Source organism: Acomys russatus, chromosome 3, assembly GCF_903995435.1.
Source record: "Acomys russatus chromosome 3, mAcoRus1.1, whole genome shotgun sequence".
In the NCBI taxonomy this organism is placed as follows: domain Eukaryota; kingdom Metazoa; phylum Chordata; class Mammalia; order Rodentia; family Muridae; genus Acomys; species Acomys russatus.
The window spans coordinates 33,955,022-33,971,256 of record NC_067139.1 but is presented as its reverse complement, the minus strand read 5'-3'; the positions used below and the strand labels follow the sequence as shown (position 1 = coordinate 33,971,256).

Sequence of the window (16,235 nt, the reverse complement as noted above, 5' to 3'; positions counted from 1 at the left end):
AACCAGAACAAGGGTCGAATGTGTTTTATTATGAGAAACCTATGCTGCAATTTGTATAACAAGCAGCTGCGCAATCTAAGGGCAGAAAAAGGAAGCCTACTATGTGAGGCATTTGATACACAGGTTTTGAGTCAAACTGTAGGTTTAGAATTAAGCACCAGCCCTTTATTTCAAGCAAGACACCCAGACAGCCCCAGTTCTTCAGGTATGCCCACACACCGACGGCTGGGGGCTCGGTGTGTTTACTGTGATCAGTGTGAAGTCACCCTTGCTATTCTAACTAGGGTCTTATGTTACTGGCAACCCGTGTACATTTCTCATGGCAGTCTACTAATGTGTCTGTACCGAATCTCTTGGTCCACAAAACGACTACTATCCAAACAAGCACACAGTGTGGTCTTTCTGAAGCGTAGTGCTTCGGCACTAAAACACTTCTCTCTGAATCCATTGTGTTTTGTAGCCATGGACACTGTCAAATAGTATTAAGTTGGGTTTTTCTGTTCTCTTGAAGAATTCAGTTAATCTGGGAAGCTGACGAACAAAGCTGTAAAATCTACTTTGACTTTAGCCCATCGTTTGGAGCTTAATATTTCTTTTTCAAGTATGTTTATTTTCTCCCGGGGTAAAATTATTGAAGAAGTCAAATTAATTTCAACAATAGTGATAAATGCAACATACAAACTTTATTTAACAAAAGTAACAGGTAAAGTAAAACAGGCACTTATATTAAGAAAAAACTACAAGAAAATCTTTAACAACTTTAAAACAAACTACTTGCAGTTGCATTTAACCGAGCTCTGTTGCTGTGAAGAATACAGCTCATGCACAGGTATGGATCAAAGATTTGTACATTTTCCAAGTATTCACTGAATACTACCTTATATACACATATACATTAAGTTTGAAAAAGACTAGATGATCCCAGCTGCACTTCATTTTTGTTGTTCTTTTGGAAGAGGTCGTCTAAAAAGAAGAATATGCGGCTCTGTGGAAAGGAAATATTCATCATTAAGTTTCATGTCAAAACAACCAGTCACTGTTTGAAATGTTTAAAACTAATGTCTCAATATAGTAAACACTAAACACAAGCAAACTTTTTTATAGAGTAAACACTAAACTACCTTATCTATCTATCTAAACTATCAAACAATCTCATAATAGCATTACTCCACTATTTTAATCTTTGGCTTACTCTGGGAAGAATGGTTTCTACCTGTAAAATCTTTTCCAGTGAAAAGAGGGAAAAGAACACCTCATTCAAATCAGCTAATGTACATCAAAAATCACCACAAAGTTGGCTATACATGTGGTAGAGTATGTATGTGCCTAGCAAATACAAAGGTTGAATCTCAGCACACAAAACAAGCCTACCAGACAGAAAGCAAGTTGTGGTGCTGCATACCTGTAATCCCCACACTGAGCTAAGAAAGGAGGGAGAGTTCCAATCAAGCCTGGACTCTGTAGGAAGACCTTATCTCAAAGGATAAAAATAATTAACACAGGAGAGCCCACCTAATACCTCCCAATTCAGTGTGAGGAAGGCCAGGAATCGACAATTAAGTTCCTCCACTGCTTTTGTAATAGGGGGAATTTTAGAATTCTTAAATATATGTGCCACCATCCATCCCAAGAAAGTTAAAATGCAGGCTCAAGTTTAACAAGTTTACAAGCATTAAAAAAAAGAAGTACAGAGTTTAAACACCCATTTTATGCTAAGTATCTAAGTCATTTTTTTGTTTATTTGGATTTTTGGTGGGGAGACAGGGCTTGTCTGTGTAGCCTTGGCTGTCCTGGACTCACTTTGTAGATCAGGCTAGCCTCAAACTCACAGAGATCCACCTGTCTCTGCCTCCCGAGTGCTGGGATTAAAGGTGTGTGCCACCACTGCCCAGCTCCTATCACTTTCATTATCTGAGGAGTAAGGGATGGGGTTGAGCCGTCAGTTAGTTTTAGTTAACACCTAATGTTCAGCTTATTAAAAAGATGACCCCCACCAACTACTTTTTCGCTAGTACTTTATAGCAGAGCTTACCTGGCTCGTGAATCATGTAATGAACCCATCCTAGACTCTGCTGGACACCAAGTCTCCTCCACTCCTCTTCGGACATAAGATGAGTTTTTGGTACTTGTTTAGAGAGTTCTCTGGGTAACATGACATGTCTGTTAAAAGATTCAGCCAAAGATTAGTTCCTTTTCCTATCATCACTTTATACAGGTACCTTGAGAAATTTAAAGGGTTTTGTCCTCAAAACAAACTAATTTCTCTAAAACAATGCTAGATTACAATACTATTTGTATCAGTCTTGGGACTTAGGGACTACCCATGATTGTTATAGGTATAATAACCAATATTTCTGGTTTTTGAGGACTTCCTTTTAAGTATTAGGCCAATAGTAAACTGTACAAAATGAAAGGCATCTTTTTCTTACTTTCTTTCGGTCTTTTGAGACAGGGTTTCTCTGTGTAGCCTTGGCTTTGCACACCAGGCTGGCCTCGAACTTGGTGATCAGCCTGCCTCTGCCTCCGAGGTGCTGGGATTAAAGGCATGCCCCACCACGCCTGGCTGAGGCGTCTTATTCTTTAGGGCTAACCTCCTAACAGAGTATTTGCTATTGAGTAATCTTCCAGGAAAAGGCCTTTAAAATCTAAGCTGGGCACATCATTATACACCCCACCCTCTCCTCTAGCCTCCTTTGGGCATGAGACAACTTGTACACTACAGGATATAGGCAGAAAATATTCAAGTACTGAAAAGTATACTTAAAGAGAAAGATCATTCCAGAGTATAAAACACACCTATTCTCTCTCCTGTGGGGTACAGATTCATGGTAGCAGGATAGCTAGAGAAGCAAGCTAAAGCCAGAAGCAATTTTAAAATAGTGTTGCAGAGAAGAGTAAAGAAGGAGCCTAATGCCAGAATTAGTCGCTACCTCCATCTGGGATATTACTAAACCTTTAATAAAGGAAGGTGGGGTGGGGGGAGAATGGACAAACTAAGGCAGCTAATGTGTTTCCTGTTATTCAACACTAGATCTGTAGTTCTAGTATATTTTCCAGTTTGTTCCATGCTTCAAAATTAAAAGCAAAAATATTAACTTCAAATGTTCACGCCCTTGGAACTTCATATAGACCTTTAGTTTCCCAGTAAGTTACTGGTGCTTTTCCAGAACTTTCGGTAGGCATACAATAGTCTTTTAATATCAAGCCACTATAAATACATACAATATTTCCTTTTTTAAAATAATCTTTTCTTGGTAACAGATTTAATTAACATATAATTTAATGAATGAACTAAACAGCCAAGTAGAAGTATTATACAGAAATCGTGAAATCCCATTATTAAGACTTATCAGCTACCACATCTATCACCAATCATCACTCAGTCTTTGTCACAATCATCGCCCCGCCCCTTTCTGCTGTGGCAGGCTGGCTTCAAACCGTCTTTTTGCCTTAGGCTCCCAAGTGCTACAGTTACAGAACTGGGCACATCATTCAGCCACATGTTTCTTTCTAATGAATTGACCATTAGATTTACAGATTTCTGAAATGGCCAACAGACCATAGAAAGACATTTCTTTAGGCTCCTGCTTGAAGCCAACAGCTTTGGTAAACTGCTGGCCTTGATTCAGGGCCAAAGCAAATACACACGATTTTAACAAATATATACACAAACAAATCTGTACCCTTGCTTCCATAAAACATTTAATTAACACAAAGTATCTGTTTCTAAAACCCTAATTGTCAGCCTTTCTTTACCTTTTTCTGATAATAAGTTTATACAAAGTTAGCAAGTATCAATTTTGACCAGTGTAAGTCTGTGAGATGATGGAAATGCAAATTCAGTTCTGTACTTTTGGAAACAGCTTAATTCACAACCCATTTTAAGCACCAAGTTGTTCATAACATAGATTTTAGGTTGTAGCTTATTATTTGAGTGCACATAACCCTTAAAAGAACTTTAAAATGGCTACAGAATTATGCTTACTACCATCGCATACCCCCCCCCCACAATTCCAGGCAACTATATAAAGTCTTACTCATACCAACTGCCACACATTTCTTGAAACACTGCTGAATATTTGTTATTGTTTTAGAGCTATAGCTCATAAGGGGGGCAGGAAGGATTGCCAAGTTTCAGGGCATATTGGGCTACATATTTTTGAGATGGGGTCTTTCTCCAAAGCCCAGGGACCCTGAAAGGCCTCGTCCTCAACATCCAATTTTTAAGACTGTACAAAATGCCTTGTGATCTTATGTTTTCACTGATATCATGTCTCAAATGACATATGTGACGCTTGTCTATTTGCTCTCACAAATAATACAATAATGTGCCTACAAGGCATTCAAATAGGAGGCACCTCCTCTATCATAAGCTGTGTCAACAGGGTGCATGTCAGGGGTTGATTATAATGAAAGATTTTAAGTAATGTCAAACCCACTGATGATTTTACCTATATTTTAATTACTGACCACTCACAAGGAAAACTATTTCCAAAACCCAGTTTTTGTTGGAACACGAAAGTGCCATATAGTGTCACTTTATGAAAGTACCAAGAAAAAATCCTCAATTTTCCTTCTGTAAATAAGTACACTGTACCTCTTAGGGCTTGGAAGGAAGATGCAGCCAGATCCCTGTCTACCTTGAGTTCCAGGAAGCCAGGGCTGACATCACAAAAATGCAAAAAAGAAATAGAAGGGGGAAAGCATGGTGTGGTGGTGCACGCCTGTAATCCCAGCACCCTGGGAGGTGGAGGCAGAGGCAGGCGGGTGGGATCAATGATGTGGTTTTGAGGCCAACCTGGTCTACAAAGTGAGTCTAGGACAGCCAAGGCTACAGAGAGACCCTGTCTTGAAAACCCAAAAAGAAAAAGGAAAAAAAGGGAAGGAGGGGCAACTCTGTGTTCTTAGTAACAACCCCAAGAAAATGACTAAGCTTTGAAACTTACCCAACACGCAGTTCTACTGTATATAAACCACCCTAGACTCACAGCTGTGTCTTATCACCAGGTACAGTCCCTTCCAAAAGCACCTCTCTAACTCCTGTTTTGTAAACATTGGTCAACAAAGCTCACTCAAGTCAGGTGTGGAGATACACCTATAACCTTCCCAACTGGAAGGCTGAAGCAGAAGAGCAAGCTTAAAAAGCCACTTAATGTTTAATCTCTTGAGCTCCAGATACCATAACAGTGGGTAAGAGACTAGCTCCTAATCTGGAATAAATTATTTCAGACAGATCAGTTGCTCCCAAACACAACACCTACAACTTATATAGCCCAAATTTAAAAACTATCTTGAATCTGGCAGCGTCCTAAAGATATGTATATAAGCCAATATGCTAAACACTTGGACACCCCCCCAAAATTATTTATCTATCAAGTTTTGAAAGGCAGTACAATTTTTCTGTCATAGTAACTAGGTGGGCTGAGTTACTATAACCACCGAACCTAATGCCTACTTACCACGTTGTTACAATTGTGAAGTTTGAAATTATTACGTAAGGATTACGTAAGCTTTATAGTTTAAAAAAAATGAGTTTTTCTAGCTAAAACCACTGACGTTCTTGCATTACTAAACTATAAAATGTCCTAGGGGACCAGTTTTCTATACTAGGGGCGTGAGAGAATGGTGGGGGATGGGGGGAGGGGAATCCACTGTCAAAAAAAGTGTCTTGTTTCTCAAACACCATGCTGGTGGCTAACGTAAAAGGGCAGCAAACAGAAAACAAGGTCACTATTTGGCCGAGAGCGGCGTAAGTTTTTCCAATCTGGGTAGCTTGACCGTGTCCCAGAATGCAACGCTCTAGTCCCAACTGAGAAGGACCAGACAGCGGAAAGGCCTTTGAAACCACACCTCAATTCAGCAAGAACACAACAAAGTTAACTGTAATAACCCCCTCCTTGGCACAATCCCATTTGCCGAGTATACTAACGTAGCTACTACTTTCCAGCTACGTTATCTCAGGGTTTCAAACCCCAATTTTTCCTCAAAAGCCCCAAACGTGGTCCAACTACACTAACCGTTGAGGGCTAACTTTAAAAAAAAAGAAAAAGAAAAAAGAAACGAAAACAAAGCAACTTCTCTCCAAAAGAACAAAGCAACAACAACAAAAACACCTCCGAGGGCAATCTCGAGTTCTTAATTCGATCTTGAGCCCTTTAATAAGGCCTTAGAGTTAGTGCGTCTGGAGCGTTCCCACCCCAACAGCCACTCGCAAAGCCACCTCGGGGGCGGGTGCGTTGCCGGGGAATTCCCCTCCAGGCCGGTCCCGGCCGAGTGCGAGGTGCGGGTCGTCAACTCCCAGCTGCGGCGCTGCCGAACCCTCCGATGCGCCCACCCCCGGTTCCTGCCAACCCCGCAACGCGACACAAAGCCCGGCCGCCCCGCGACGGACGGAAGCCTCTGGCGAGCCGCCCGCCAGGTCTGACCTCCCGAGCCGGCCCTCTTCCGCAGGCGCCGCTCACCGGTACTCGTAGTGCTCGTCGAAGTACTTGTCGGAGTAGTATATCTGCTTGTGGGCCATCCTGCCGGCGCGCGGAGGAGAAAACGGAAGCCGGGAACCAGGCGCAAGGAGCTCCACGTCCGCCTATGGCCGGCGTAACGACTCGAATGAGGCCAACGACCGCAGGCCCAACGCTCTGGATTTGAATCCGACAGCCCGCCGCCGATTGGACGAAGCCACCGACCAATCACGCTCCGCGTAGACCACGAGGACAGGTAACCAATCAGAGGCCTCTTACGGGATTGGGAGGGCGGGAGCAAGGAATGGATAGACGCAGGGCGATCCCCGGACGGACGGAGAGAAGGGCGGAGCCAAGTCGTTATGGCCCGCACAGCGCGTGCGCAGTGATTTAGAATGGGCCTGAGGGCCGAGCCGTTGAGTGGGTGGGCGGACCCAAGATGAGCTATCGCGGGACGAGGCGGATACGGTCTCCGGGATGGGCGGGCGATGAAGAAGGGTGGACTGGGGAGGTACCCACCCCTGCTCGCCCTGCCCGGCGTGCGGGAGTGTGCGAGTCGCTTCCGGTCGCCTCCGCAGATACAGTCGCCCACCTGTCCTCTGCCCCAAGCCGGGAGGGCGCAGGTGTGCGGAGTCCCGGAGCCTCAGGTGCCCTCCGCCGCCCCATACAGCAACGCTGATTACTGTTCGGTGCCACATAGTCCCAGCTTTAAAAATGTGCTTATGTAAAAAAAAAAAAAAAAAGCCGTTAACGATGAAACGCCAGGATGCAAGTAGAGGTTTGGCAAAACAGGTTGCAAATAACAATCATTTTCTGCAACGAGCAGGTGTCATTTTTCTTTTCAGTTAAATTTTATGCGAGTTGTTAGGTGCCGTACATGCGGAGCATAACGAACTCTTCCCCCCCCCCCCGCCCCGCCCTCCGTGAGCTCAAGAGTTGATCTGGTGCCTCTGCTGGAGTAAAGGAGCAACCCGTGGGAGCTGGGCGTGGTGAGCCTCGCCTTGAATCCAAGGCCAGCTCTAATCCCCACTTCCACCCCCGGCGGTTTCTTAGTGTAGCCCAGGCTGTCCTGGAACTCACTTTGTAGAACTCAACAGAGATCCACCTGTCTGGAGGTGGACCGCCTCTCTGACGTGCTGGGATAAGAGGAGTGGGCCACTGCTGCCCGGCATCAGTCCAAAATGGTTAACGGGCTGTAGGGCTACAAAGTGTAACCCTGTCTAAAACAATAAACATGGCGAAACATGGCAGTCAACATGTTACGTAGCCATGTTACTGCAATTTTATTTCTTATGGTGTTGGAGATCAGGTGCCTGCTTGATCACTCTTAAGGACAGTTTTCTGACTTCACTTGGCCCTCAGTTAAAAAAGAGAAGTCTTCTGACTTGCACAACGTAAAAGTTATTGTTGGCACTATAATAATAAATGTGCTAATTGCCTCCCAACTCTTTTCACATGAGGTGACAGGATTGAAATTTCAATATGTAAAGCCGGGTGTGGTGGCACACGCCTTTAATCCCAGCAGAGGTAGGCAGATTTCTGTGAGTTCAAGGTCAGTCTGGTCTACAAAAAACGAGTCCAGGACAGCCAGCCCTCTGTTACACAAAGAAAATCTGCCTTAAAAAAATAATTAAAAAAAAAAAAAAAAGATTTATTATTAGGTACACGGTGGCGCTCTGTCTGCATGTACACCTGCAGGCCAGAAGAGGGTATCAGATCACATTATAGATGGTTGTGAGCCAGAACAGCTAAGGCTACATAGAGAAATCCTGTCTCAAAACAACAAAAATCAACATGGAAATAAGAAAATATACACATAAACTCCGTGACACAAATACACATGAGGTCTGAGTGACTTGTTCTGAGAGGTCTTCCTTAATTCCTACCTAGAGCGGGGGTTCTCAGCCTTCCTAATGCTTTGCGACCCTTTAATGCAGCTCCTCATGCTGTGACTCCCAACCATAAAATTATTTTGTTACTACTTCAAAACTTTAATTTTGCTACTTTTATGAATTGTAAATAAATATCTGATATGTGACCCCCTGGGGATCATGATAAACAGATTGAGAACAGCTGATCTAGAGAAAGTACCCTATTTTCCCAAGTCTCTATTGATAGAATCCTTTAGATTTCCTGCCTACATTAAAATGCACATTTGCTTATACATGGTTTCTCTGTCTGCACTATTTAATTTCTGTTAAATGAATGTAAAGAACATATTTACTATGTCTAGAGCATAATAGAGTCCTTGTGCGTGAATACTCAAAAATGAACTGTTTTTTAAAGAATAAACTTTAAATAAACCTTCATCATAAGAATATATTCCTAAGAAGGCACAATAATGCACTATGAGGTAAAGATGTGAATAAACTGTTCAAGGAGATAATGAAATTTTTATTCTTAAAGAATCTGGGAAAGAAAAGCTTTAGGGGGGGGGGTGTTTTGAAAGAAATTAGCCAGGCATGGTGGCTCAGCCTGTTATCCCAGAGCCCAGGAGGCTGAGGCAAAAGGTTTGCCAAGAGTTCAAGGTCTCCCTGGGTTACATAGTAAGACTGTGTTCTCAAGAAACAAATGAGGACGCTGGGTGTGGTGGCGCACGCCTTTAATCCCAGCACTTGGGAGGCAGAGGCGGATGGATCATTGTGTGTTCGAGGCCAACCTGGTCTACAAAGAGAGTCCAGGATGGTCAAGACTACACAGAGAAACTCTGTCTCGAAAAACAAAGAAACAAATGAGCTGTGGTGGCAGACAGCTTTCCCAGCACTCAAGAGGCAGAGGCAGGTGAACCTCTGTGAGTTGGAGGCCAGCCTGGTCTACGAAGGGAGTCCAGGGCTACAGAGAGAAACCCTATCTTGAAAAACCAAAGAAGAAAAAGAAAGAAAGAAAAAAAGAAAGAAATGAAGTCTTTTTCAAATATAGAGTAATTGGATCCCCTCCCCTGTACCAACCAAAGACTCAGGGTTAACAATGAACATCTTGCTAATCATTTTTCATCCATTCCCTCCCTCTTAGCCCCCTCATATCATTTTTTTTTCTTATTTTCAATTTGAAACACTATGCAGTCTAGGTGGGCCTTGAACTCATATTTATACATATACATACAAACACAAATGTTGTAGACAGTGTATCCTCAGTCCCGCTCAGAAATAATGGCGAAGGCCTCTTCCTGTGTCCCTGGGTCCTTGACAGCCACCACGGTAGTGGATTTCAGGATGCCTGAAATTGCAGTTTAGAGTTTACTAACTAGGCAGCAGAACCATGCACATGTGGGTGTTGCTGCATTTACCCAGTAGAATAGTCTAAGTAACATCTGCCATCTGAGGGCGATCTTAAGACATTTGCCAGCAGTGCTTCATTGGGAAGACACAGGGAACTAATCTGACTAGCTTTGATCAGGACCAACTGCCTTGAACACAACGCAAACTGAAAGAAAAGAAGCAGCGCCCAAGTCTGTGAGGGCCTGAGTTCAACTATGTAAAAAGCAGGTACGGCCATGCACAGCGGTAACCCCAACCCTGTAGGAGGGAGGAGGGGAAGAGGCAGGAGCATGCTGAGGCATGCTAGTACAGGCTAGTACAAGGTTCATAGAGTGGCCATGTCTCGAGTGAATACGGCGAAGAAGAGTAGAGCAGGGCACGCAGTATCCTCCTTTGGCTCCCATATGAATGCTACAAATTCTCTCTCTCTCTCTCTCTCTCTCTCTCTCTCTCTCTCTCTCTCTCTCTCTCTCCCTCTCTCTCTCTGCCTCTCTGTCTGCCTCTTTCACACGTACGCTGGAAAGATGGCTCCATAGGTTAAGGCGTTTGTCACTAAGCCAGATAACCCAAGTCCAGACCAGAGAACACAAATGGTGAAAGGGGGTGATTGACTGCACAAAAGTTGTCCTCTGACTTTCCCTGATGCCATAGCACATGCCACCCTCCTGACAGGAAGCTATGAATAAGAATTATTAAAGCTCTTTCAGTGTGTACTGTTAACAGTAGTTCTTTTACCTTCTGTTCATTAGTGTGTCAGTGAGACTGGCTCATTGCCACTGAGTTCATTGCTGTCGCCTTTTGGTGTGTGGGATGTTAATTGTACCGAATGATGGGCTTCATCACATTTTCATGCCTATGCATCAAGCTTGCTACTTTGCTCATATCCACTGAAAATAATTAAAAAAAAAAAAAAAGGTAAGAAGAGAACTGTTTTATGATCTTGAGACACCCAACAAAGATGCAATTTAAAATAAATGTTAGATTTCACTTAGATAAACTCATGCCATTTAACAACAAACTGACTCGTTTGCTCTCTTGTAATTTCCCCTTCTCTAGTCTACATTGGCCTCATAAAAATGAATTGTACTGTTTTCCCTCATTTTTTAGTATTCAGACCAACTGGCTTAGAGATATACTTTACTTTGGTTTTATATCAGGATATAGCTCAAAAATATTTATACATTTTGTTTGTTTGTTTGTTTGATTGATTGATTGATTGATTTTTCAAGACAGGGTTTCTCTGTGTAGCCTTGGCTGTCCTGGACTCGCTTGGTAGACCAGGCTGGCCTTGAACTCACATCGATCCACCTGCCTCTGCCTCCCAAGTGCTGGGACTAAAGGCATGCGCCACCACACCCGGTTAAAAAATATTTATATTTTGTGATCGAGACAGGGTCTCTCTCTCTCTCTCTCTCTCTCTCTCTCTCTCTCTCTCTCTCTCTCTCTCTCTCTGTAGCAATGGCTGTCCTGGAACTCTCTCTGTAGATTAGAACCATCTCTCTCTGCCTCCCAAATTCTGGGATTAAAGGCATGTGTCGCTACTCCTGCCTTAGCTCCAAATTTTAAATGCTACAGAGTTTGGAATGTGCCATAGGTCTCATCACACCTGTAAATGTTTTCCTGGCTACCTGTTAAGCATAAGTGGCAAGAGCTATTCTGTTAAAGGAGCTCATTAATCATCTGGGATTTCTAGGAGGTGATCCAGTATTTTGCAAGGTCTGTACAGTGACAGACCCCAGAATTGCTTCCAACCTCTGACAACCCAGTCAATTGTGCACTTCTGCATCTCTCTAAAATCTGGCATTGGAGCTGAGCTTGGTGGTGCACGCCTTTAATCCCAGCACTCAGGAGGCAGAGGCAGGTAGATTGCTGTGAATTTGAGGCCTGCCTGGCCTACAGAGGGAGTCCAGGACAGCCAAAGATACATAGAAACCCTGTCTCGAAAAACAAAACAAAACAAAAAGATAGAAAAAAAAAAAAAAAGTTTGGCATTGGTGTGAACCATCACTTTCTGAGTATTGACCAGCTCTGATTGAGCAAACTTCCTATGGGATCTTATTGAAGGTATACTACTGTTCAGATGATTTAATTTCTGATTGTGGAACTCCTGATTTGATTAAAATAGTTTTAAAAGTTAAATTGTTTTAGATTTTCTAAAACAATTCTAGAAAGCTTATGTCTGCAATAAATGCCCTTGTGGATCTCCAGATGCCTCACTAGGGGTCAGGCTTGAAGCAGATTTGTGACCTCAGATAAGCCTTCACTCCAGATAACACCACGAATCCTGATATACACCATAAATATAGGCAAGTTGGTTTAAACTTCCCATGAACTCAAGATATAATGGGGCTACCTAGAAATGTCTAAATTGAGTACAAACCTTAATGTCTAAATATACAAATAGTTCTGTTATAATTCCTTATACCTTGTCACTTTGTGGCATCATATTGCTGTCATTTTAAATTTATTTTGTTTCTTAGAATGAAAGACAGATAAAATTGTTGTCCTGAACTCACTATGAACTAAGAGAGCTGGAAAATATGTAGCTAGGTCAGTTCTAATTGAAAAATATATAGTCTTGTAACTTTTAGACCCTGTTAATCTTCAGGCCTTGTCAATTAACCTTTGTCACTATGAACTCACTATGAACTTATGTAATGGATTCATAGATAAGAAATGTTTAATTAAAAAAAGAAATGTTTAGTTTAAAAACATGTAACCTGTTGTATTTTAGAATTCATCTGTTTTTGTGATTCATTGCCTTTTTTTACTATGAGGTGTTTCTCTTATCTCAGAAATTTAAGTACAGTGACCAACAATAAATGGAGTTGAAATTAAGATGCTTAACTTCATCCAGTTAAAATTAAGGTGTGTGTGTGTGTGTGTGTGTGTGTGTGTGTGTGTGTGTGTGTGTCTTATTTTCTATATCTCTCTTACATCTTATTTCCCTGTAGATTCACAAATAAGTTAACAGTCCAGGGCTCCCCTCTTAGACAAGTAGGCATACTTTAGCTTACTGGAGATCTCTGCAAAGAGGCCTTTCTACAGATCAAAGAGCCTCTTTCTACAGACCCCTCAACCTCCAGGGTTTTTGACTAGAAACTGCTTTTACAGCCCTAGCTGTAAGCAAATTGTGGACAGTTTGAGTTTTCCTCCTTGGCCACAGTACAGCCAGTCTCTAGAGAAGGAGCCCTAGGATCCCTTTCCTCTTTCTTCTTTGAGTCCTGATGAGTTGCCTGAGCCATCAGCTTGGGCAACCCATGAGATGAAGTGAACCGGAGGAGAATCTGCATCCATCCCCAGAGATCCTATCCTGGACCTTCCCAGCACCCAGATGGACATTAACACATAAAGATGGGGAAGGTAGCTAATTGTTTTTTATTGCCACCTAACCAACTACCCCCCAAGAGTAATGACTTAAAAAAGATTTTTCTTTCCCTTCATAGTGCTCTGACTTGCTGAGCCATCTCCCCATCTCTGTTTTTATAAAACAGAGCTCTAAGCTGGGTGTGGTGGCATACACCTTTAATCCCAGCACAAGGGAGGCAGAGGCAGGCCTAGGATAATATGTGAGTTCGAGGCCAGCCTGGTCTACAAAGCAAGTCCAGGACAGCCAGGACTATACAGAGAAACCCTGTCACAAAACAAACAAACAAAAACCAAACAACAACAACAACAAAACCCACAAACAAACAAACCCCAAACCAACAACAAAAACCAGAGCTCTGGTGTATAATAAACACTATCAGAACACTGGGGAAAACTTTATAGATGCTCCAAAGAACCATGCCAACATATGGAGAGCTTTCCACTTCAGAATTGGAAACACCTGTTTTTGCCATGTGCAAAAGTGATCACATCCCGTATGCTGTGATGTGAAAAAGATTTCAAGACTGCTGTAGTATGTAACCCAACTGTGAGTGCCTCATCTTTATGGAGAAAGGCAGTGGTTAATTCCAGTGCTCAACTTGAGGGGCTTAAGCGCCATGGGCTTCAGTGAGGAAGAACACTGGGCACGTCTGTGAGGGTTTTCCCAGAGGCTAACATGGGTGAATGAACTGCGGCGTCTTATTTCATCTCCACGAGGAAAAAGTTGAAGTAACAAATCCTGGCCAAATGAGGACATGGTTTGCCAGGGTTATATGCACAGACGTTAGTGATATAAATTAATGCAGCCACTATGGAACTCAACATGGTAATTCCTCAAAAAAAAAAAAACCAAAACAAACAAACAAACAAAAAAAACACAAGCTGGGTGTGGTGGCACATGCCTTTAATCTCAGCACTTGGGAGGCAGAGGCAGGTGGATCACTCTGAGTTCAAGGCTAGCCTGGTCTACAAAGCAAGTCTAGGACAGCCAAGGCTACATAGAGAAATACTGTCTCAAAAAAAAAAAAACAAAAAACAAAAACAAACAAACAAACAAACAAAAAAAACCCCAAAACCTAAAAATAGAACTGTTCAGTGATCCAGGTAAATCCTGCTGTCTACACACCTGAAGAACTAATTTAGCATATGGCCAGGACACCTGCACACTCTTCATATGATCATTCACAAGACTGTGTGTCCAAGTCTGTGTGTGTGTGTGAGTGTGTGTGTGTGTGTGTGTGTGAGAGTGTGTGTGTGTGTGTGTGTGTGAGTGTGTGTGTGAGTGTGTGTGAGTGTGTGTGTGTGTGTGTGTGAGAGAGAGAGAAAGAGAGAGAGAGAGAGAGAGAGAGAGAGAGAGAGACTTATAATCATGAAATTATGTCATTTTTAGGGAAATGGATGGAGCTAGAGAACATCACGTTAAGAGAAATGAAGCAGTCATAAAGATGCCCATACTTTCTCTTAGATTAATCTAGATGTCTCTAAAAGGTATGTACATACATGTATAGTATGGGAGTAGAAAGGAAACTACTTGGGAGAAAGAGGAGGAGGACTTAGTGGGTACAAAAAAGTAATGGGAAATGAAAAAGAACAAATTATACTCTAGACATTGTGAAGATATGAAAGTAAAACCCATAATTTTGTATGCCCAGTTAAAAATAAAGATAATTTTCTGAAAAGACACTTCTCAAAAGGTTATAGAGGCATGCCTGTAATCCCAGCCCTCCAGAAGTAAGTAATCAATGAATAGCTATTGAAGGGATTAAAGATACCCTAGGATAATTTAACCCTGGATCGGCAACATTACAGCTCTGCACTATGACCAAATTCTAACCAGTCATCAGCTAGCCTTGTAGAATCTTCAACATGGTGTCATTTTCTTCTTTCTGAAAGTTTGAGTGAGTGAGTGGGGGTGGGGTGGGGTGGGGGGTGGGGAGAGACTGGAGGTTGACCTGAGGGCCTGGGGCATGCTAGACTAGCACACTTAATGATAATTGAGTTGAACTCCCAGGCCTGATTCTCATAGGTGTGCAGGGTAAGAAGTAGTTTTTGTATGCTCCATAGGTGTGCAGGGGAGGTAGTTTTTTTACGCTCGCCTCCACCTGTGGTCTCACAGGGTTCCTCTGGAACTTCCGGGCATAAACAGGTGTATCTGGAAAAGCTTGTCTTCATAACTATCACTTTGTTCAGGAGCTGCTGAAGGAGCCAGAGGCAAATGACAAAACTAGCGAAGGCTACCCTCACCATTCTGGCCAGCTTGGAGGTCAGACACCAGGAGCTGTGGGTGCAACCCAGAAAGCACCCATCAAACCTGGACTCAGACGTGCTGCGCCTTCTGATGGCAGCCTAGGAAAAGGGAAGTGGACAGTGACTTTGCCGTTGCCTGCTTGCCCTCATTCATTTCTGGTCCACCTACCCTGTTGCTGAGACATTCCCTTGCTGGTAATTGAAGCCATTTAGACTGAAGCTCTCAAGGAATTCCTTAGGACTCCAGGGCCAGATTAGCAGCACTGCTAAAACATCCAGTCTTAGCTGGAAGTGATGGCGTACATCTTTAGTCCCAGCAGAGGCAGGCAGATCTCTGAGTGCGAGGCCAGTCTGGTCTAGAGAGCAAGCTCCAGGAGGGACACACACACACACACACACACACACACACACACACACACACACACACACACACGAATAAATCTAATACAATTTTTATGTGATGTCAGATAAGAATTTAAAAATAAAGTGACTCAGCTTCCCTTCCCCTCACTCCTCCTCAGCTAGTACCTTGACACTTTCTGGGCCCTAGGCTAGAAGCCTCACACACATAGCCCTTCAGCACAAGCCCAATGGGGTTTTGGAGGAATACTGTGACTCCCACAGAGGCAAGTGGAACTAAGACTGATGGCATGTCAACTGTGCTGCTAGTGTCCTATGCCTACTAGTGAGTGGCCACAGACGTGGGGGTGCATTTTGACACACAACTCTGATTTCTGTCTCAGGGTCCTGCTTATGGATCCAGGGTCACTATGTCTTTCCATATTCTCTCTTCCTCCCTTCCTCCTCCTATTATTATTTTTTGTACAGTCTTACCACTTTTACCTGGCCTAGAACTTGGTACCTTCTTGCCTCAGGACTCAGGTGCTGGGATTATAGACACACA

The 16,235-nt window shown here is 43.0% G+C and overlaps 1 protein-coding gene and 1 non-coding gene across 2 annotated transcripts; both read right to left on the bottom strand.

Moving 5' to 3' along the window:
* Window positions 1-650: 650 nt before the first annotated feature.
* On the bottom strand, window positions 651-6,677 carry Cks2 (CDC28 protein kinase regulatory subunit 2). Its single transcript, XM_051171217.1, has 3 exons — window positions 6,462-6,677; window positions 2,033-2,160; window positions 651-985 (listed from the first exon to the last, which is right to left on the bottom strand). The coding sequence occupies exons 1-3, from the start codon at window positions 6,518-6,520 to the stop codon at window positions 933-935; spliced, it is 240 nt and encodes a 79-aa protein (XP_051027174.1). The 5' UTR covers window positions 6,521-6,677; the 3' UTR covers window positions 651-932.
* On the bottom strand, window positions 3,499-3,635 carry LOC127187259 (small nucleolar RNA SNORA2/SNORA34 family). The gene has a single exon (XR_007830420.1). It is a non-coding gene; the product is annotated as a small nucleolar RNA SNORA2/SNORA34 family (small nucleolar RNA).
* Window positions 6,678-16,235: the final 9,558 nt, after the last annotated feature.